Source organism: Oncorhynchus tshawytscha, linkage group LG23 (assembly GCF_018296145.1).
Source record: "Oncorhynchus tshawytscha isolate Ot180627B linkage group LG23, Otsh_v2.0, whole genome shotgun sequence".
NCBI classification, from domain to species: domain Eukaryota; kingdom Metazoa; phylum Chordata; class Actinopteri; order Salmoniformes; family Salmonidae; genus Oncorhynchus; species Oncorhynchus tshawytscha.
Genome location: NC_056451.1, coordinates 10,947,434 through 10,971,273, shown reverse-complemented (window position 1 = coordinate 10,971,273; position 23,840 = coordinate 10,947,434). Strand labels below are relative to the sequence as shown.

At 42.5% G+C, this 23,840-nt stretch overlaps 1 protein-coding gene across 2 annotated transcripts in view; it reads right to left on the bottom strand.

Annotated features, from left to right (window-relative positions):
- Window positions 1-23,637, bottom strand: part of LOC112223001 (raftlin) — a 71,694-nt gene extending 48,057 nt beyond the window's left edge. For both annotated transcript variants that reach the window (XM_024385899.2, XM_024385900.2), the window contains exons 1-2: window positions 23,091-23,637; window positions 13,126-13,292 (exon numbers count right to left, since the gene is read on the bottom strand). In XM_024385899.2, the coding sequence (XP_024241667.1) occupies window positions 13,126-13,270 (145 nt within the window). In that variant the 5' untranslated portion in view covers window positions 13,271-13,292; window positions 23,091-23,637. The remainder of the gene's footprint in view (window positions 1-13,125; window positions 13,293-23,090) is intronic.
- Window positions 23,638-23,840: the final 203 nt, after the last annotated feature.

Genomic DNA, 23,840 nt, shown 5'->3' with positions numbered 1-23,840 from the left:
ATCATTATTTTAATATGTTGGTAACCCGTTGTATAAAGGTGATTATGTCCTTGAAGCCAGTGTTTGACTGTCACGCCCTGACCGTAGAGAGCGTTTTATGTCTCTATTTTGGTTCGGTCAGGGTGTGATTTGGGTGGGCAGTCTATGTTCTATGATTTTCTATTTCAATGTGTTTGGCCGGGTATGGTTCTCAATCACAGGCAGCTGTCTATCGTTGTCTCTGATTGAGAACCATACTTAGGTACCCTTTTCCCTCACCTGTTTTGTGGGAAGTTAACTTTGACTTTGTTCAGGGCACATAGCCCAAAGCTTCACGGTTTGGTTTTGTTCTTTGTTTTGTCGGCATCATTTTTAGAAAAGAGAAAATGTAAGCTTACCATGCTGCACCTTGGGCCTGTCCTTCAGCCAGCCATGACATTGACTTCGTCTCGTGCCTAACACCCGTGCCAATATATCCTCCAAACACTGGCTTCTTGGGCAGTATCACTTAATTATATAATGCGAGGCATATGTCATCAAAAGTGACATTCAACTAATGTCAGCCCAGGTGAAATATACTCTAACTACAATGGGTAGATGTCACTATTTTGACATCCTCTAATGATACAATGTTGCAGTGCCAATATGTTTACAATATAATAGCATCATACACCCCACTTGCCATACAGCATTAAGACATGTGTAGACTCTGACAGCCCTTATAATGACACCGGCTCAATTGTTCATTCACCCTCTACCATCAGTTCCATGTAAGCACCGTTGAGCTCGGCTGTTGCACTTCCATCAGTCAATGTATTAAAAATGAAATGAGTAAATAGGAAATGAATAAGCTGAGAGATTTGAGCTCCACTGACACTCGGTACTCCGCCACTGGGGGTCATGGTTCAATACGATTTGCATGAAACTTGAGTGGGGAAAAATAGACCCGGAATAAATGAGCTATTAGGACTCAGCAGGAAGAAGGTTTCACTTTTCCCTATCTGCTGTTTAGCATCATTTTCCCTCATCACAATTAAAGCGCTGTATATTTTCCTACCACACTAATAACTCATTTTGCTTATGGACAATATCATATTCAAACTGATGTACAAACAACTTGAAGTTTATAGTATAATTTCATTCAATTGAAAAAGTTAGCTGCTATGAGTTCAGGGTATGGGAAGTGGTGTTTTGCATGACAAAACGATATGCATACTGTAGAGTAGAATATCCTTAAACCATACAGGAAGGGGCCTCCATATTGTAATTTGATTAGGATACTACAATATGTCATCCAAAGGACAATGACTAATGTACCACCGTGCTCAAAATGACAATAGCCGCCAACCCTTTCCTATTTCTCCCCTAACGGGAGTACATGGTCGTAAATTGTGGGGATACCTATGGGGTTTACGGCAGTTCATAAAGCCTTACAAATGACCACAGAAGACCATTTAAAGTCTGTGTTAACCCACCCTTGCAGTATACTGTAAGTATCCAAAGTTCTCATACCCTCATCTGTGTCCAATTAAATTACTCTTCCTGAACCCTTTTTTTCCACTGAGCACAACCTCTGGACCCGTATCCCCTGTCCAGGCCCTGCCCTATGTCATTAGCTTTCATAGACCCATAATGAAAATGCCGGCAGGTCCCCTGTCCGCACCTCTCCCCCATTTCTTCCCCCCAACACCCTCCTTTGTGGAGAGCAGAACCTATGGACCATACTTTCCTTCCATCTCTCTCTGCTCTGGGCCTAGTATCATTAGCAGTCCTAGCTCATAGTGCTCCACTGTGGAGCCCCGGGGGCACAGCCTTGTGCCTTAATTACCTAACTAATGAGTCATTGTGAGAGGCCTGCTGGTGCCGTGCATTGGCCCGCCACTCGCTCAGAAGTAAACAAAAATGCACGCCTTCTAAGACTTAGGCACACCAACCCCGGTAAGCACACAATCTCTCAAACACACACAAAGAGACAGACACGCACACACATGTATGCTTGCTCTCTCACACGCGCGCACACACACACGGGCATTCACACCTTGTGCTCTGGCGAAGTGGGAGATAACCTGCTCCTGTTCCCTTCTCAGATACAGTGTTGAAGATGACCACATTCTAATCATTTAAAACTGAACTACTGCCAGGGGTCATGTTCCAGAGGGAGGAAGAGTCACTGCTAGCTTGCAAGATGCTGTTACAGGTTATGCAAGTCTTATGACAGCTTACACAGTGGCACCGTAACAGACTGCATCATGAGAAGAGTAGGCGGTCATCGAGAGACTGGACCCATCCGAAGCAGGCATAATCGATGAAGAGCTTTGGTTTAGTGTGTCGTTTGACTAGGCAGTGAGTCTCCAACAAGGACTGCTAAAATGCTCATGTAATTGTACTTTTGAAGTCTAGACAGTGCATTTAAGCGTCCATCTGTAGATCACCATGTACATATGCATCCCCTGCTACTTTCAATCTCAGCACAACCACACATAAGCTTATAAAAGAGCGGAAAAGCACAGAGTTAACTAAAAGCCCTCTCTTTAAATGTCTAAACACTGTACGTTGTGACGGCTAAATGAAAAGGCGCTCGGCGACTTGATGGAGGGAAAACTACCTGTAATTTGTTCTGCCAGTAAAAAGGTTTATAAATAGGAAAAAAGGGCTCTCTGGAATTAAGTCTCTCCCTCCATCAGATTTTCTTGACAGGAAGTCTCTGAAGCAAGTTTTCTGAGAAAGTAGATCTGTTGACAGCCCTGTTGCTCGGAGACGGGCAGCTCTTGAGAGACAAGCAGTGTTAAATAAGCAGGCGTTTATCAATGCCCATATGAGTCCATTGACGACATTCAGCAGTGCACCACAGCATACCTGGGTTCAAATAGTATTCTGAATCTTTCAAATACTTTAGCTGTGTTTGACAGAGGTTGCCTGGCCGCAATTGAACCAATCGGGGAAAAAAATCCCAAAAGTGAAAACCCTGCCCACTTGGCACTCCAGGCAGGATCAAGTAAACACTCAAGATCACAAATACTATTTGAACCCAAGTCTGTCTCCACAACAGTACAAGAGTTTCTCCTTCCTCCCTTTAGGTTTGAGTCCATTTCCACAACATTTTCTGACATTAAGGTTCCATTGAAAGAAGCCACACTTGAATAAGAGAAGTGTTCAACGCCAATTGATTGGAAGATCCAAAATTAGAATTGTAAAATATGGAGATTAGAATTTGACAAAGTAGCTTGTGATTAACATAAGGATTAGACCCCTTCAACAAGGCTAGATTTACAAACCTTATTTACGGACACCTTGTCCCTGGCATCAAATGCATTTCTGTTTACTCTCAAGTCCATAATCTTCTTTACTTCTGTTCTTGGTTTATATAATGTATGAGAATGTTTTGGGGAGGGATACCAATGACCACAGCTCCAGCTGTGAGAATATTTCTTCTTAGGAAAACATGGGTAATATGTCTTAGTGAAAAACGAAATAGTTTTTATAATGCCTACCGTCTGTGTTTGTACTAGATGTATAAATCACCACCACTATGACTATGGGGATCATATCTTTCCATATAGAGAGATATTACAAACCACAAGGCTGTATGGTAGGTCTGTCTGGTTACCTGTGGGTGGCGGAGGTTGTGTGCGTGTCTGTTTCTGTATTGTACGTGGGTGGAAGGCGGTATCCACATTGATAATGACATGCAAACAGCCCTAGGTCCCCGGCATTCCTCTGGGATCATCAGTTTAAACATCTCATGTAGTGCCCTTGGTACGGAGAACCAACTGCAACTCAATAGCTAAAGCCTAGTTAAATAAAAGGTCCAACATTTTAAATAATAACCCAATGGAGTAGAACACCTCGGTGCAGTAGTAGACAATGTAGTGGTATACCTCAGGGCTGAGTACAAGGCCCATATCAAAGGCTGTGAACTCGAATATGTTTGATAAAATGTGGCTGCGTAAAACTATCAATGAGGTGTTACATGTTTTTCAGCTGAACACAGGCCTCTTGAGAAACCAAGAGAGAAGCCTTCAGAAAGTATTCATACCTCTTGAATTATTCCACATTTTGTCGTGCTACAGCCTGAGTTCATAATGGATTACATGTATTTTTTCTCCCCCATTTACATACACCCTATAATGACAAAGTGGAACATGTTTTTAGAAATGTGTGTTTTGTTGGATTTTCCCCAAACATAACGATTTGTATTCAGAAATCCCCCCCCCCCCAAAAATTAAGTTTTACTTTCATGTCTTATTGCAAACAGGATGCATGTTTTGGAATATTTTTATTCTGTACAGACTTCCTTCTTTCCACTCTGTAATTTAGGTTAGTATTGTGGAGTACTACAATGTTGTCGATCCATCCTCAGTTTTCTCCTATCACAGCAATTAAACTCTAACTGTTTTAAAGTCACCATTGGCCTCATGGTGAAATCCCTGAGCGGTTTCCTTCCTCTCCAGCAACTGAGTTAGGAAGGATGCCTGTATCTTGGTGACTGGGTGTATTGATACACTATACAAAGTGTAATTAATAACTTGCTCAAAGGGATGTTCAATGTCTGCTTTTTTTACCCATCTACCAATAGTTGCCTTTCTTTGCGAGGCATTGGAAAACCTACTGGTCTTTGTGGTTGAATCTGTGTTTGAAATTCACTGCTAGACTGAGGGACCTTACAGATAATTGTATGTGTGGGATACAGAGATGAGAGAGTCATTCAAAAAGCATGTTAAACAATCTATCCCAATCTAGCCCTCAAACCATCACGGTCACCTAATATTCCCCAGTTTACAATTGGCTCATTCATCCCCCTCCTCTCCCCTGTAACTATTCCCCAGGTCGTTGCTGCAAATGAGAACATGTTCTCAGTCAACTTACCTGGTAAAATAACGGATAAATAAAAAAATAAAAAAATAAAAACACTATTATTACAGAGAGTGTGAGTCCATGCAAGTTATTATGTGACTTGTTAAGCTAATTTTATTTAGACTTGCCATAACAAAGGGGTTGAATACTAATTGACTCAAGACATTTCATCTTTTAATGTTTAATTAATTTGTAAAAATGTCTGAAAACATAATTCCGAAATTATGGGGTACCTCAATTTAGTCCATTTTAAATTCCGACTGGTAACACAACAAAATGTGGAAAAAGTCAAGGGGTGTGAATACTTTCTGAAGGCACTAAGTGTTTTCACAACTGTATAGAGTAGATGATCCACTTCTATGTGCAGCCGGCCCTGTAAAACATGTGTCTGCACCTGCACACACGGTGTGAATCATCTCATTCTCTTACATAGCAGTAATAAATAACTCTACTCTTCCTCATATTTTCCATAGAGATGCACTTAGCATTTGCAGTAACAAAAGTTAGGGAGACATATGGGAAACAAGAGGATCCCAAACTCTAACTGATTCCCCAGACTGAGTCTGAAGGGGCCAGTGGGATACATCAAGAGACACTATCCTAAATTAATAAACAGATACTCTAATCATCCACACCCTCTTCAGTAGTCATTACCTCCCATTACAGAAAGCCCTGTACTCACACCTCAGTCTCCCAGCAGATGGGAGCTCCACCAGACAACAGGTGGTATATCGTCATGGAAACCATCCCCGGCACTATAATGATTGAACCCATGGAAACAATGCCTGGGACCTCGCTAACAACTCAGACTTATGAGTGAAATACGAGACAGATCTGCAATAATTACAGAATGTGTCTATGATCTTTATTATAATTAATTGCTTACAGTGCCTGCGAAACACCATCTTTTGTTTCTAAATGACCAGAATAGATTGCTATAGACATAGAGGATTATTATATATATAATTGACGCTGTGATACCTACATACTTCACAAGCGATGTACTGAATTCTTGAAGGACAAGACCCGTGTTCCCATGAATTATGAAATAAGTCAAATGCAGGAGAATGACTGACTGAAAAACATATGAATATATTATTAAAGAGAACAGATAGAGACGACTAGTGCTACGTACGATTGACTCCGTTTACACAGTATGAGAGACAGGCTCATGGAGAAAGCACACACAACCAGTGTGTGTTGGTGAGGTGGGCTCAAACCTTGACATTACTATTTAGAGAAGACGTTTTGTCAATACGATACTTTTTCTTCTGTGTGGTTTTCAGAGAACCCAGATAGCCCAACGGAGTCGAATGAACACCGTTTAGCAAACATTTACCCAAGTTTGTCGATAGCTGAGGATAAGTCATCAGTGGGTAGGCTACTCTCGTCCTTCAGGTTTATTTGAGGGTTGATGATTTCTCAGTGGAGTCTTGTGTTGGTTCTCACAGCAGAAATCTGAAGAGAAGAGAACCCCCCCCATATCTACATCGATCTAATGAGATATAACTAAAGAATATGCTTTTGAAAAGTCAGACTTTTCATAACACGCCAGCTCAGAGGAGTTCAAACAGCTCCAGAATGTCTGAAGCTCTACGTTAGTGGTTGATGGGAGAGCATGGCTGTAGGATAAGCAGTAAGTAGCATGACAGTCTTGAGCTGTGCGTGTCAATTATTCAGTGACACTTTTTGAATGACAACTGGAATTCCACTAACTAAATGAGAATGAAGATGAATGAAAAACAACTGCACATGTTCAGATCTGTCATTTAAGTGTGCACATGCATACACTCTCAGTACATTCTGTATCTTGTCATTACAATTTCAAGCTTTCACAGAAAACCAATGCCTCATGCACATTGAGATGAACCTTCAACCACGACCTCCTTTGAAAACAGAAATGTTCAAACCTAGCTTTCAGGAAGATTCTCTAGAATGAGGACACTTCCTGTGAACAGTGAGCAACAACCCAGTGCTTTCTTTATAAAGTCCAAGAACAGCCATGAGAGGATACAATATATCCTCTTTTTACAGCAGACAAATATCATTGTTCCTCATTTGGGTTGTGTGAAGGCTGGGGCAGAAGTGTTTGGTTAAATTTAGCTTGTTTACTCCTCTGCTATCTTTGCCTAGATTGCATTTCAACACAATCAATACTGTCATATTGGATCAGAGCAACAGGATAATACGACCCAATAAAGCTGTGAGGGGGCGTATAGGGGGTATTGTGTATCAGAGTAGCGGGAAGAGGATGGAAGCTAGGATCGAAAATGGGGTTGGTAAAAACAGGCATTCAAACACACACGTGCAACACGTGCGCGCGCACACACACACACACATACACATTCTTACAGTATATTTACAAACACATAATGCACACAGACCCCACACTCAGAAATCCCCACACACCTCTAGAGAGAGAAAGAGAACTAAATAAGACAGGTTTATATCTGGGCTGCCAGTAAAACCAAATCATGAACAGACTATTTGCCTCCAAGAAGGAGAAGGGACATATTTGTATGTACACATATTTCACGTAGCAAATGAGATTCCGTTCACCACAGAAGACAGACCCTTAGACACAGGAAACAGTATTTGCAGAATAAGAAGAATTCCCTCCTGTAGAATCAAGGCTAATCTCAAACATATTGCCTCAGACACAGGCTCAGATACAGGAGGCAGAGAGAGAGGGGGAGAGGAAGGAACTGTACAGAAATCTGCGTTTCCTGTTGATGAAAACGTTGTCAGCAGTTGCTCTTGTTTGAAGCCTAATGATTAAGAACCTGCTGAGTTTTACAATGTCAGACATTTTAATGCTGCTTCAACACATTTTCTTTTAAAAACAATAGGCTGGTATTTGACTGCTGGAGTGGTCCAAAGCAATAGTAAGGAACATTCAGCACTACATAGTAGCATAGTAGCAATCACCTGTTGCTGTATGGACACCTGTAAACATATGCCTCCTGTATCGAGCAACCTCAAAGCGTATTTATATGTGACGTATTTACAGAATAGTTAAACATCCTACTTACAGTGTATGACATACACTGAGTGTACAAAACATGATGAACACCGGCTCTTTTCATGACATAGACTGACCAGGTGAATCCAGGTGAATGATATGATCCCTTAGAGATGTAATTTGTTAAATCCACCTCCATCAGTGTAGATTAATGGGAGGTGACAGGTTAAAGAAGGATTTTTAAGCCTTGAGAAAACAGAGACATGGATTGTGTATGTGCGCCATTCAGAGAGTGAATGGGCAAGACAAAATATTTAAGTGCCTATGAACGGGGTACGGTAGTAGGTGCTGCTGGGTTTTTCAAGCTCAATTGTTTCCTGTGTGTATCAAGAATGGTCCACCTCCCAAAGGACATCCAGTCAACTTGACACAACTGTGGGATGCATTTGCATCAACATCGGCCAGCATCCCTGTGGACGGCTTTCGACACCTTGTAGAGTCCATGCCCCAACGAATTGAGGCTATTCAGAGGGAAAAAGGGGGGGGGTGCAACGCAATATTAGGAAGGTGTTCTTAATGTTTTGTACACTCAGTGTATTTGGTTACAAATTTAACCTAGTAGGAGCTGTCTGCTATCCAAAGCCTTCTGTTGTTTATTGATTGACAGAGTATGCTAATCCAACCAGTAACATCAGAGGTTTCCATCGCTATCACAACGTCTACAGTTGAAGTCGGAAGTTTACATACACCTTAGCCAAATAAATTTAAACTCAGTTTTTCACAATTCCTGACATTTAATCCTAGTACAAATTCCCTGTCTTAGGTCAGTTAGGATCACCACTTTATTTTAAGAATGTGAAATGTCAGAATAATAGTAGAGAGAATGATTTCTTTCATCTTTAATTTCTTTCATCACATTCCCAGTGGGTCAGAAGTTTACATACACTCAATTACTATTTGGCAGCATTGCCTTTAAATTGATTAACTTGGGTCAAATGTTTTGGGTAGCCTTCCACAAGCTTCCCACAACAAGTTGGGTGAATTTTGGCCCATTCCTCCTGACAGAGCTGGTATAATGGAGTCCGGTTTGTAGGCCTCCATGCTCGCACACGCTTTTTCAGTTCTGCCAACAAATTGTCTATAGGTTTGAGGTCAGGGCTTTGTGATGGCCACTCCAATACCTTGACTTTGTTGTTCTTAAGCCATTTTTCTACAACTTTGGAAGTATGCTTGGGGTCATTGTTGATTTGGAAGACCCATGTGCGACCAAGCTTTAACTTCCTGACTGATGTCTGGAGATGTTGCTTTAATACATCCACATAATTTTCCTGCCTCATGATGCCATGTATTTTGTGAAGTGCACCACCAGTTCCTCCTGCAGCGAAGCACCTCCACAACATGATGCTGCTACCCCCATGCTTCACGGTTGGGATGGCGTTCTTCGGCTTGCAAGCCTCCCCCTTTTTCCTCCAAACATAAAGATGGTCATTATGGCCAAGCAGTTCTATTTTTGTTTCATCAGACCAGAGGACATTTCTCCAAAAAGTACGATCTTTGTCCTCATGTGCAGTTGCAAACCAAATTCTGGCTTTTTTATGTCAGTTTTGGAGCAGTGGCTTCTTCCTTGCTGAGCGGCCTTTCAGGTTATGTCGATATAGGACTCGTTTTACTGTGGAATATATATTTTTGTACCTGTTTCCTCCAGCATCTTCACAAGGTCCTTTGTTGTTGTTCTGGGATTGATTTGCACTTTTCGCACCAAAGTACGTTCATCTCTAGGAGACAGAGCACGTCTCTTTCCTGAGCGGTATGACGGCTGCGTGGTCCCATGGTGTTTATACTTGCGTACTATTGTTTGTACAGATGAACGTGGTACCTTCAGGCATTTGGAAATTGCTCCCAAGGATGAACCAATGTGGAGATGGAGGTCTACTATTTTTTTCTGAGGTATTGGCTGATTTCTTTTGATTTCCCCATGATGTCAAGCAAAGAGGCACTGCGTATGAAGGTAGGCCTTGAAATACATCCAGAGGTACACCTCCAATTGACTCAAATGATGTCAATTAGCCTATCTGAAGCTTCTAAAGCCATGACATAATTTTCTGTAATTTCTCAAGCTGTGTAAAGGCACAGTCAACTTAGTGTATGTAACTTCTGACCCACTGGAATTGTGATACAGTGAATTATAAGTGAAATAATCTGTCTGTTAACAATTGTTGGAAAAAATGACTTGTGTCATACACAAAGTAGATGTCCTAACCGACTTGCAAAACTATAGTTTGTTAATAACAAGAAATTTGTGGAGTGGTTGAAAAAGCGAGTTTTAATGACTCCAACCTAAGCGTATGTACATTTCCGACTTCAACTGTACATTCACACTTTAAGGCAGATGTGCATCCTACATGGGGTGGCAGGTAGCCTAGTGGTTAGAGCTTTGGACTAGTAACAGGAAGGTTGCTAGATCAAATCCCCGAGCTGACAAGGTCAAAATCTGTGGTTTTGCCCCTGAACAAGGCATTTAACCCACTGTTCCTAGGCTGTCATTGTAAATACAAATCTGTTCTTAACTGAATTGCCTAGTTAAATAAAACAGTGTGCATGTCTTGGAATATAAAATACCCATAATCATTAGTAGTCCTACAGGCTCATTCATTTGTCATACCACTAATGTTAGGATTAGGGGGTGTAAGGTCATGGGATCCTAGATCTGTGGTTGGGGTCAACATCTACACTAAGTGTGTCTTTTCTGTTTTGGTCATATCTACATTATAAACAACATGTTGAATGGAATCGGGCATGTTTCATCTGTGCCATGCAAACACTTCACCCATGCAATGAGAATATAATGGAAATCTAAAGTAAAACCTGATGACCGTGAATTCACTTCAATGTCATTCCCCGAGAACCGACCGCTGTTCAACTCTCCCTCTCGGAGTGGTGAACCGGGAAAAATTCTGGCTCCCCGCATCCAGGGGCTAATCTCCACTCAGAACACACTACGGTGTTCTAAAATTCCACTGACCTCTCATTTCCGTGCTCCATATTCCCGCTTCCGATCAGAGCACAGGCGGAACGCCACTGCTTCTACATGTCAGTCACACGGAGCGGTGAGGAAAGCTTATATTAACAAGAGGACTTCAGGCTCTGGGGGTTTTGCATATAAATAATGTGTCTGGAGCCAAGATGAAATCAAATGGTGCGTGCGTCTGTCAGCTGGATTTGATTTCAAGGACAAAATCTCTGTAGCTATATGCTGTCTACTGGAAACTAACATAAGTGTGTTTTCAATTTTTCATCCTCTTGACATTTTAAACATTTGAAATCACATTTTAGGAAATAAAATACGTGCCAGGCACTCCAAGAGCCTTTCTATGTGTGTACGGTGAGATGGCTTCTTTCCACACCGGTTAGCACAGCACTCAGTTTGTCCTTTCCCTATGGGGCCATGGTGTTAATATCAAATAATTATTGCCTCTTTGTTTCAAAGCAATTTTCTGAGGTAAATGAAAGGTAGCAGCATGGCTATGTTCGTGAATGTGAGTAATATACTTACATAAAACTTGGGGTTATAGCTTGCTAGCTAAGGCTGCCTGGTATTTACAGTGGCAGTTTATTAAAAGCTCATGACACATTGCTCTTCATACCTTGGTCCGGTCTTTATGTGGCTCAACATGGCCCCCTGTCATTTGGTCATTTAAGGGCGCTTTCACATATCCCCTTATGATCCGGATCCTGGAGCGTTTGGTACCCTGATCCGTGCTATAAAGCATGTGTGAAACGCAAACGAACCCTGGCTGAAATGACTCCTGGACCCGTGTGAGTAGCGGGACCAAGATCCAGGACCAGAGTACCAGATATCGTGACACAGCAGCACGAGTTGCGTGGAACTTTCTTTCCCAGTATTTTCAGGTCTTGTGAAAGCAAAACGTATTCTGTAGAATTGCTCCAGGAAACCAAACCAGGGTACCAAATTACATTTGTGAAAACACCCTAAAAGTAGCTGGCAGTACTATATAGTGCCTGTTTTAGAGATACATTGAGCTATGGACATGATTGGAAACAAATAAACATTTGTAATCTTCCAATGTCCTAATTTTTTGCCTAAATTCTCCTAGATTTGATTAGTTGAAAATGTTTGGTTAGAGCTTGTTGCTGAGACCAAAGCACTTTTTAGAACAAGAAAGTATGAACCCGGATATACAGAGGCCACATTTACATTACAAAGGCCTTATACCAAAGTAATTGGAATAAACAGGCTAGTTAGTATATACAGCCATGAGTACGTATAGTGCACTTCTGTGATCATATGAAATGTTGTGTATTTTGTAGGAAACAGCACCAAGAGTTGCAGGAACTATGAAACTCCCTGTAGCCTAGTCACATGACTGGTACAATATAATTACATACAGTAAGTTATCCCCCAACAGTTACCCTAAAAACTGCTTAGGTAATGTAAGGATTTTCAGACAGACCCAAACACTACAGGGACACAACTACACAGACTCAGTATAGTCCTAGGAGACATAAACAGGCACAGCTTTAAAAAAGAGTGAGGCAGAGAACTGAGAAAGAGCGAGCTAGCGAGAGACAGTCAGACAGACCCAGTGGGGGTGGGGGGGAAGAGGAGAGAGAGAGAGAGAGAGAGAGAGAGAGAGAGCGATGCACACATACAGCCCCAGACACCCAGATGGTGTATCTTAGTGTCCATTCTCTCCCCGTCAGATTGACTAGCTAATGGAGTCTAATAAACTGTCACAGCCAACACACAGCACACTACATCTCCCAGCTTCTCCCGGCTCCAGAGGGCTGCATCTCCCACCAGCACACCACCACTCACACTGTTTGAATTGTAACTTCTCATGGAGGGAAATAAAGTGATGGCTATATTTATCCCCAGCTTCCATAGGTCTCTGCTGCTCACCCCATATACCCGCCCCTGAGCCATGAGCAGAGCAGGTCTCAGGAAGCAACACCCCAGCTTGCATCTCATCAACACCTCAAATTGCAACAAGAAACGCCTCTGTTGGCTGCGGGTGTGTGAGTAGGTGGGAGAAGGAGATGGAGTCTATTATGGTGGAGGAATGTATTTCCATCTAAGTGTGAGGCGGCGGGCAGCATGTTCTATGGTTGGAGTGCATGTCAGTTTAATTTCTGGTACTGAACTTGAACAATATGATGGACAATATGATTGTTCAGCATATCTTTGGTGTGTAAAAAGTGAGTTGCAAAACATTATAATTTGGTATTCTTACTGTAACAGTGATTTAGTACGTTTTTCAAACGGCTTAGAAATAACCACTGAATTGTCTCTGAAACGTTGCATGTCTTACCGTCTTTCCCGACGAGGAAGTCGACGTATTGGTATGTGTAGGCTACGCCCACCTTGGTCTCCACCTGTGGTCTCTTCAGGGTGGAGTAGATCTTCCCTGGACTGCTCTCCTCTGATGGCTTCAGCTTCCTCAGTCCACAGCCCATTTCCCCAGAGTGTGTGTGGACCCTACATAGGGAATAGATGGGGCAGAATGAGAATGAAATTTGTTTTTTTGCATATCCTAAATCCCCTTGAGACACCCTTGAAGAGTGGGGTCACGGCCAGGGTCTGCCATCACCTTGTTGGCTCTGGGATTTAAACTAGCAACCTTTTGGTTACTAGCCCAATGCTCTAACTGCTAGGCTACCTGATGCTTGTGTGTGTGTGAAACTGGACACCAGTCCCCAAAGCATAAGACATGTTCAATTTAGGGAGAGATGGATTAATCTCTCTATCACACACACCTACACACACACACACACACACCTCACGTATGGGGCCCCAAGGGAGTCTCAGAGGGAAAACCAATAAATAAAAACATGCTGGATAAGCGGCTCCAAATAAATAAATAAATAAGGCATAAATGAGCTTGATTTTTCATGGGTTCCGGAGCCCTCGTTCCCTGGGGGACAAATTAACAGAGACAACCGTGAAAGACTATGGAAAGGGGCCTCTAAAGAGCCTGTGCACCGGGTGTCACCCAAATGGCTTGTGACAGCGGTGCTGCATCTCCATTGGCTCAGGCTGGCACAGGTAATATCCCATTGTGCTCTGCTGATTAAACCTGGGAGGGTGTGATGGGGGTTCCAGGGGGCGCCGGCCCCCCAGCTGATGAGGAACGCACTGTATTATGTTCCCCTCTAATTATACGCCGTTCCGGGCTTCGCCAGCGGACTAATCCAAGAGGCCGTGGCGGAGACAGGAGGATAGGGGGGGGGGACAGGAGTGAACCGGTGCTCTGTTAATGAGGTGAGCAGGAAGAATGAAAAGGTGAGAATCAATCAAGGGAAAAAGAGGAAATGGGTGGCTGGTTGAAGATTGTTCGCTAGAGAGACAAGTTAGGTAATGCATGGCAAGTAGAGTCTGGAGAGATAGGCCACTGTAATTAGACCCTGTTGAATAGGAGTGACGAGAAGAAGGAGATGACAGAGATTCAAAAGTATTGTCATGAGAGCCACTGTCTTCCACAACACCTACATAGATATCCGTGTTTGTATTATGAAATGAAATGTGTGTATCACCTATAATCTTTGTCTCTTTTTAATAAATGTCATGCGTGTGCATAACATGTATAATTTATAGCAATACAGGCAATGGCTTTCAAGTCAATACAAGCAGTGGCATACCACAGTTTTATTGACCATCTCATACTATTCTACACATTTTAGAATTTAGCATTCTTTAAGCATATTTCCTGCTATTCTACACATTTTGCAATGAGGCTGAGAGAATTAAGCATTCTTTAAGCATATTTCCTGCTATTCTACACATTTTGCAATGAGGCTGAGAGAATTAAGCATTCTTTAAGCATATTTCCTGCTATTCTACACATTTTGCAATGAGGCTGAGAGAATTAAGCATTCTTTAAGCATATTTCCTGCTATTCTACACATTTTGCAATGAGGCTGAGAGAATTAAGCATTCTTTAAGCATATTTCCTGCTATTCTACACATTTTGCCATGGCTTATTTCCTGCCTTGCAGTGGCTGCAGGGCATGTAGTACACCAGTGAATACAAGGAATTGCTTGCAGGATCTGATGTTTTGTATTTTTGTAAATATGCTTCAAAGAAGTTTTAAAATTGGTTTTTAAATGTTTAAAATAGAACTTGGCGAGTCATCTCCGGAAATTGTGTAATTTCTTCTCTGTGTCTTTAAACTGGGGCTCATGCCTCAGTTCCAAAATCAAGAGCACACATTTCAAATCCAAAAGAAACATAAAAACAGATCTTCCATTTCCCTAAAAGTGTTCAATTTCTCCAAAACAGCCCCCCCAGGGCTGAACTCTAAAGCAACTCGGCTCAATGACATCACCATTTTTCTGTCATCAAAGAAAACAGGCGAATACTACAGTAAAATATCCATAGTTTTTGATATTATCTCAGATGTGCTCTGTCTAAGTTCCAGTGAACTCCGGAGAGAGGCTCCGTAATGTAGTGTACAGGAAAGGCAGAAGAAGTCTGAACAAAAGAAGAGAGAAAAACAAAAGGCTGAACATTTTAGAAAAACGTAGGGGCTCTTATTCGCTCCTGGAGACCAACGGGGGGAGTGAGGCGAGGCCAGGGTTTTTTTAGAGTTGACAGAACAAGTGTGAGATGTTTATGATTTTCAGAGGGACTGTTTTCCCTCTCAAACGTCTCCTCAGAATCGAGGTGCATGTTCTGAGCATGCTCTGTCTGAGCTCTGCCTCTATGGGCCTGCTTTGGTTAATCTCCTCTGCCTTTCAGACTGACACAGCGAGGGAGTTTGGGTTACACCAACAGTCCAAATAACGGCTCGATATTGTCAGAAAAACAGAAAGGCATTGATTCTTTGCTGAATTAGTAACGACCGGTTCACTGTTTCTTTCCTTCTTTTGTTTGGAGTTAATTGCATTTGAGGTTTTACTCGATAAGACTTTGTAAGGCAAGATGTTATAGAAGTCCAAAGGGTTTCTTGTAACTGGATGTACTTAAATAGGATGGATATACACTGAACAAAATAAACGCAACATGCAACAATTGAAATGATTTTACAGTTCATATAAAAGAAATCAGTCAATTTAAATTTTAAAAAATGACCCTAAGCTGTGGATTTCACATGACTGGGAATACATATGCATCTGTTAGTCACAGATACACTCAGTATCTGGTGTGACAACCATTTGCTTCATGCAACACATCTCCTTCGCATTGAGTTGATCAGGCTGTTGAGTGGGGTCTGTGGAGTGTTGTCCCACTCCTCTTCATTGGCGGGTATTGGTGGGAACTGGAACACGCTGTGGTAAACGTCGATCCAGAGCATCCCAAACATGCTCAATGGGTGACATGTCTGGTGAGTACGCAGGCCATGGAAGAACTGGGATGATGGCGGCAGATATATGGCATGACAATAGGCTTCAGGATCTTGTCACAGTACCTCTGTGCATTCAAATTGCAATCAATAAAATGCAATTGTGTTTGTTGTCCGCAGTTTATGCCTGCCCATACCATAACCCCACCTCCATCATGGGACACTCTGATCACAACGTTGACATCAGTAAACCACTCGCCCACACCATGCCATACACATTGTCTGCCATCTGCCAGGTACAGTTGAAACCCGGGATTCATCAAGAGCACACATCTCTAGCATGCCAGTGGCCATCGATGGTTAGGAGTTACCCACTGCAGTCAGGTCAAGACCCTGGTGAGGATGACGTGCATGCAGTTAAGCTTCCCTGAGATGGTTTCTGATAGTTTGAGCAGAAATTATTTGGTTATGAAAACCAACAGTTTCACCAGCTGTCTGGGGCTGATCTCAGACCATACATTGTTGGTTAAGGGCTTGTAAGTAAACATTGCACAGTAAGGTCTACACCTTCGGCGCATGTGACAAGTAACATTTTATTTTATTTAAAGAAGTCGGATTTGGATGTCCTGGGCTGGCGTGGTTACACATGGTCTGCGGTTGTGACACCGGTTGGACGTACTGCCAAATTCTATAAAACGACATTGCTTATGGTAGAAAAATCAACATGAAATTATCTGGCAACAGCTCTGGTGGAAGTTTCTGCAGTCAGCGGGCCAATTGCACACTCCCTCCAAACGTGAGACATTTGTGACATTGTGTTGTGTGACAAAACTGCACATTTTAGTGGCATTGTATTACTCCCAGCACAAGGTGCACCTGTGTCATGATCATGCTGTTTAATCAGCTTCTTGATATGCCACACCTGTCAGGTGGATGGATTATCTTGGCAAAGGATAAACACTCACTTAACAGGGAAATAAGCTTTTTGTGCATATGAAACATTTCTGGGATATTTTATTTCAGCTCATGAAACACAGGACCAACACTTTACATGTTGCATTTCTATTTTTGTTCAGTGTGGAAAGTCATGTTTGTTAGCCATGAACCTGTTTGGAATGGAATATAACCGTCTTAATGGTGCTGGACCCTAGGAAGAGTAGATCCTTAATAAATATAGAATTCAATGGTTAAACATCCTTCATAACCTTCCAACGTCTCCACAGTTGCTTAGCACAGAATTTATGTTATATCTGCATGGGAGTAAACTTAATACATGAGTTAATAATGTACGACGATTCTGTAAATATTTGGTTGGATCAGATATGGGCAACAATATAACGAGTGATGATTCATTATCTTTCCATAATGCTATCTAATCATAAAATAATTTGTCTTCTTGGAAGTGTCATGTAAAGACACAAATCCCTGAGAACAAAGCTCAACTTGTGATGAAAATATCTATTTTGACTAGAAAGGATTAGAGAAGTGGTCACCAACCGTTTGATCGGATTCTAAGTTGATCACCAAACATTTCAGTAAAAACCCCAACAATAAAGCCTTGTGTTCCTATTTTTTTATTTTATTTGTTTTGTGCCGTTGCCGGGTGGGTGCACAATGATTCAGCAGGCCTAGTGCCGGGAAGTCTGAAGGTAGAACTCTGAACACTTTTGAACACTTTTGTCATAAATGCGCGTTTTCCCTACTTCCACTCATGCTACAACCAGCACTGCAGCTGCAATGAATGAGTACAATGTTAGAAAAGTGTTACGACAAGCTTGTGTTGTTATTATTAGCGGCTTGTGTCGTTTTTTAATAACGAGGAATATTTCACTTTCTCTGGTCATGGGAATAACATGAATTTGTGTATGAGGCAAAAATAATGCAGTGTGACTTGAGTTTCGCCATCAGCTGGAAGACTGTGTCCCCTTTTCTCGGTGGAGGGAGCGAGAGCGGCGGTCGATGAGTCGGGTGAGAGGCAGCATCACCGCTGCTCCTTCTCTCCCCTCAAACTGACCATCAGTCCAGTAATACATAAATCAAAAATATAGAAACCAATTATTATGCTTACTTATCTGTGGCTCACAAGTAATACAACAAATGATCTACTACCAGTGTGATCATATACCTCATTTGAAATATAATTCCAAAATGGTCTGAGAACAACATTGTCAGGGTAATTCAAGCATAGCCAATATGCAGTGACAATGTTTGGGTCCTATAGCCCACTGCACAAACCTCATTGCTACAGTACTGTTTTTAATTGGGTAATGTTGCATAGGCTTACGTTATTTAAGTCATGTTAAAAAAAAAATCTGAGTGGTAGATCTAGGCTTGCATTTTGACTTAGAAAGTGATGTTGACTCAGAAAAGGTTGGTGACCGCTAGATTAGAGGAAGAGTTATCCATCTCCAAACTTAAAGGGCGGCTTCCTGATTTGCCCTTGTTTTTCGGCTTGGTCATTAAGAAATGCAGCGGACATGACAATCGAATAAACATTTGACTCCCATCGATGCCACATAGGCAGGCTGTATTCAAAACTAAGAAGTTGCTTTTCAGGGGCAGACGCTCTTTAAAACATGGCCATCTCTTACATTGCCTCCGTCTCTACCCCGGACTTCTGCCTGTGTCTACCACAGTAACCCCGATTACCCCGGTTCTTAAATGTGACAAATAAAGCAGTTGTGCAAAAGGCGCAGTTTCCTGGCAGCTGCTGTGTTGTCCACTCAGGGGGGAGAGTGCTCTCAGGGGCCCGGAGCAGGGCCATTCCCTGTTTGGACTTCCTCCCTCCTTCCTTCCTTGGCTTCTCACCTGGGCGGGACAGTGGACAAGGAGGATAGGAGCAAGGGGCCCGACAGAGGAAAAACAGAGATGGGCTGGGATTTAGGTTGCGTTGGTGACCATACTACAGCAACAAAAACAATTAGACCAGTTCTAATATTACATAGCTTGAAAGCCCTGCAGTTAAGATGAAAACAATGACCATATAGCGCAATCCCAAATACTGGGCCTTCTCTGAAAACTGGAATAGCTTTTTTGAAAACCCACAGCTAGACACAGTTTATTACATTCAATATAAATCTCCAAGGACAATACATAATGGCACACATAAAGAAAGAGCCTTGCTGAAAGATGAGGGGAGATAAGTGCTGGTAAAAACAGAGCGTAGTAAACAAGCGTCTGCTTGAGCCTCTCCAGTGCTTCAAGGCTGAGTGTCCTGGCTGGCCCGGTGGTTGGTTCGATCTGGTTCCAGCCAAGCCATCCCTCTATCGTCTCAAGGCCTGGGCACAGCCGGCTACATATGCTGCACCCAGACACACATGTACTGTAGGGAGCTATTGCCATGGGAACCAGCCCCTTTAGAACTACTTCCCCTCTCAGGGGAATAATAGACACCAATATCTCTATTTTCCTCTCTCCAAGGGCTAAGCTCTCGTCTCTCCCTTCTCTTTCTCTCACTGCCTGTAAGGTCTTCTCTCTAATTTCCTCCCAGTCTCTGTCTTTCAGGTCTGTATTTTGCATTTGCTTTGTTTGACAGTCATTATCTTGATAAAGTATGTATAATCTCTTCACTCTGGGTTTTATACAATACCCTGAACTCAACGCATTTCTAAATCTATCATGCATAAACATTGCAATGGATGAGTCCGATCATGACTAAAGTGAATGGCACACAGCAAGAATGAAAATAACATTGCGAAAGAGGAAAATCTGGTTAATAATATTATATTTTCCAAAACATAGGCACAGAGATTTCAAGGAATGACTCATTGTTTTCATGCAAACTTGCTGGAGGCGGGCCATTTTTTTTATTACAGCCAACTGAAGCTAAGTTTTGCTTTTCAGATACAGTATCGACAAGTCCTTGAACATTACTTGATCAATACTGCTGCAGTTCTTGACCACCCAGTCAATTTCCCTTCGAGAAATGCAGTATCAAAGGGAAGTTTTCTTTCTCGCTTAGCGACTACAACACAAGTGAATACTGCATACCACCATGTTTTCCTTCCAGCAAAGGGATTTCTCTTAATATCCATTCGAAGTACTTTCAGGCTATGCCAAAGGCTTGAATAAATTGGTCTCTTCAAAAGCCCATCACTAAAGAAAGAAAAAGGTACAATCTTTGCCACAGATCATGTACCAAAGCATTTCAAAGGACATAGATGTGATGCTTATGCAAGAGTATAATCCATTTAGACTGTCATCGCTGTCAGGAGAAATGCAAAGAACTACCCGTCATCTTTCAGCAAGTAATCAGGCTAAGCTGTTTACCCAAAAGGCCTAAAATACGGTGGGTAGGTACTTGTAGGGAGGCAAATAGGGATAAATAGAGTATGTGTGGAATTGTGTGTGTGTGTGTATAGAGTCTTTCAATATGGAAATATTATTTCAGTAATTCTCAGTTTTGGTTCTTGTTTAAAATATGTTTTATGGGAAGACAGAACTATGTTCAAGTACTATCCCAGCTAGCACAGTGAATCTGGGCCAATTCCGGCTGAGAGTCGGGGCACTCGGCTGAGAGTCAGACATGGCCGATGTCATGTGGCCCGAGTCTGGGCCGCCATCGGCAGTATTACTTGTGGCTAGGATGTGGGTTTGAGCTCGGGCCGATTCCGGTGTGAGTTATCTGGCCCAAATATATCACTTGAGGCTTGGGCCGATTGAGGGCTACTCTCTGGCAGATGATTACACGGGCTGCTTTATATAATTAACATTTAATTATTTATTTTTCCATATTTTCTCATTGTGTCTGTGATACTTTGTGCAAGGCAATTGATAAGCATTAAAATCTTTGTGGATGGAGCCTCCCGAGTGGCGCAGCAGTCTAAGATACTGCATCGCAGTGCAAACTGCGTTGCTACAGATGCTGGTTCGAGACCTGTGCCTGCTGCAACCGGGAGACCCATGAGGCGACGTACAATTGAGTTAGGGGAGGGTTTGGCCGGCCAGGATGTCCTTGTCCCATCGCGCTGTAGCGACTCCTGTGGTGGGCCAGGCACAGGCACACTGAAACACAATTTTTTTGTGGATGGGTGGGTATAATTTGTATGTATAAAATGTATAATAGTAATATTTAAAATTACTAAATCGGGTAATTTTATATACATTTATTTAAATTAGCATCAGGCGCTTCTGGGGAGATTCTGGTAAGATGCCGACAAAGTCGGCTGAATTCCGTTAAACGGAAACGGTTTAAAATCAAGCAAGACTTTCCAATTCTATTCAAGCCAATTCAATTCAAATTCAACTCAGGACCAGATAAATCTCTACACCCTGGTCCAATATCAGACATGTGGGAACTGGATTAAAATGGAAGTTTGAACATCAACGCAGCTGGAAGACAGAAGTCAATGTTCAGAAAATCTGTGAACATGATCAACTTTATGAAACACACAATAGTGAGTTCCTACTATGTAGGCCTTATAGATTATATCAGGCGAGTATTCAATTTAACACCGTAACTATGTCATGAAACTGTTTCTGCTCCTGCTCCCTCGCTTCACCTTTTGTCCCATCTATTATTCTCTGTTTCAAATGAGGCCTACAGCATGGAGCAGATACCACAATGACTTTCCCATTCAGGGCTGGCCAGTTATATTTGGGTTGTGGCTAGTCTGTGATGCAGTGTTTGGGGGTTCCTGGTGAAAAGTGTTTCCCTGTGTGTGTGTGTGTGTGTGTGTGTGTGTGTGTGTGTGTGCGTGCGTGCTAGCTCGTGACCCAGCAACAATATAGGGTTAACAGCCCAGCCCTCACAACCAACCAGCTGGAACTGATTAACAGTTCACTCAAACTCTCTCTCTTCCTCACTCACTCCCTAACGCTCTCTCTCATTCCTTCTCACTCTTCCTGTCTGTGTGCATTCCTCTCTCATGCCCTCTTCTCCTTTCTCCCAACCTCTTATCCCTTCTCACATCCTTCAACTCGTTCGCTCTACTTTGTCCCTCCCTCGCTCTTGCTTTCTCTCACACTGGCAAACACACTCACACTCTCTCTCTCTCTCTGCAGTAGAGCCTAAGGTTTAATACTGTATGTCAAGCACATCTTGAAATGCCATCAGGGTTCAGTGATTGGAGCTAGGTAGACATTTTTGGCATTCTCACCACTCTGGTACCACACTTCTAGTTCTCTGCTGCCAATGACTGGAACGAATTGCAAGAATCACTGAAGCTGGAGTCTTATATCTCCCTCACTAACTTTAAGAATCAGCTGTCAGAGCAGCTTACCAATCATTGCACCTGTACACAGCCCATCTGTAAATAGCCCACCCACCTACCTCATCCCCATACTGTTATTATTTTTTACTCCTTTGCACCCCAGTATCTCTTCTTGCACATTCATCTTCTGCACATCTATCACTCCAGTGTTAATGCTAAATTGTAATTATTTTGCCACTATGGCCTATTTATTGCCTTATCTCCCTAATCTTACTACATTTGCACACACTGTATAATGATTTTTATATTGTGTTATTGACTGTACGTTTGTTTATCCCATGTGTAACTTTGTGTTGTTTGTGTTGCACTGCTTTGTTTTATCTTGGCCAGGTCGCAGTTGTAAATGAGAACTTGTTCTCAACTAGCCTACCTGGTTAAATAAAGGTGAACTAAAAAAAATAAAAAATGTGACTTCAAACCAACCAGCTCATTGATCAGCACGATTACTGCTCTGAACGTTTGTGTGCATGCATAGGTGTGTATGGGAGGAGTGTGGGTTGGTGATCAAGAGTTTCTTGTAAGACATTGCACACAAGCCAAACTTGTGGCTTGCGGCATCCCTTGACTGATGCATTCATCCTAATTAATCTGCCTCTGAACGGTTGTTATGCTATAAACAACCAGAACACTAAGTTGTCTGTGACTTCTGTCCAAAGAGATGTGTCTGTCTTTATCAGTGTCTTTTCCTGTAGGCTACATATTTATTTTCTCAAGCCTTGAGAAATAAGGATGTAGACTAGTGGTAAACACATGCAAGTTAAAGTAGAAAAAAAGGGAGTTACCTGATCAGAAGCTGTTGACTACGGGAGTTGGAAAGTTTACTGTTGAGATCAAGAGAAAGCCACTGGAACGGCTCCTCGAACAAACACACACATTCTACTGACAGGAGAACAGCACCGCGCAACAGTCCACGCTCAGATCCTCTGCGATTCTTCACTCAGGTCCTGCAGATACAGCTCGAACAGAGGCTTTCGGGTCAAAGAGGGGAAAAAGACAGCAAGAAGACTAAAATCTGGATGGGATCAGTAGCTCTGCCAGCTTGTTCGATCCTCGCCAGAGGCTCACTAGCTAACGGTGCGCAGCAAACACTTTGAGCGCGTGCGTTTAGGTCATGCTCAAAGTATGCCTCGGCTATGTTCTGCAAGCTCAGGGAAACCACATCCTGTCACATATCTACCTCCTCTCTCTCTCTCTCTCTCTCTCTCACTCTTCCTCTCTTGTGATTGTCTGAAGCGATGGAGCGCTCTGACCCAACCTCTGTTCGGCGCAGCCCCTCCACCCCTCTATCTTTCCCTCTCCCTCTCTTTCACTCACTCAAGGCTTCTCCGGGAGCCGCACCAGTTCCAGTCGACTGACTGAAGAATCCATTTGAGGATGAGGCTGGGGGAAAGAGGGAGGGCGAGAGGGAAGGGTGGGGGGATGCCAGAGAGAGAGAGGGCGAAATGAGGAGAGGTGAGGAAACAAGAAAGGGTGTACAAGGAGTAAAAGTGGAGAAAGAGCTGGGGAGACAGAAGGATGGAAAATAAAAATGG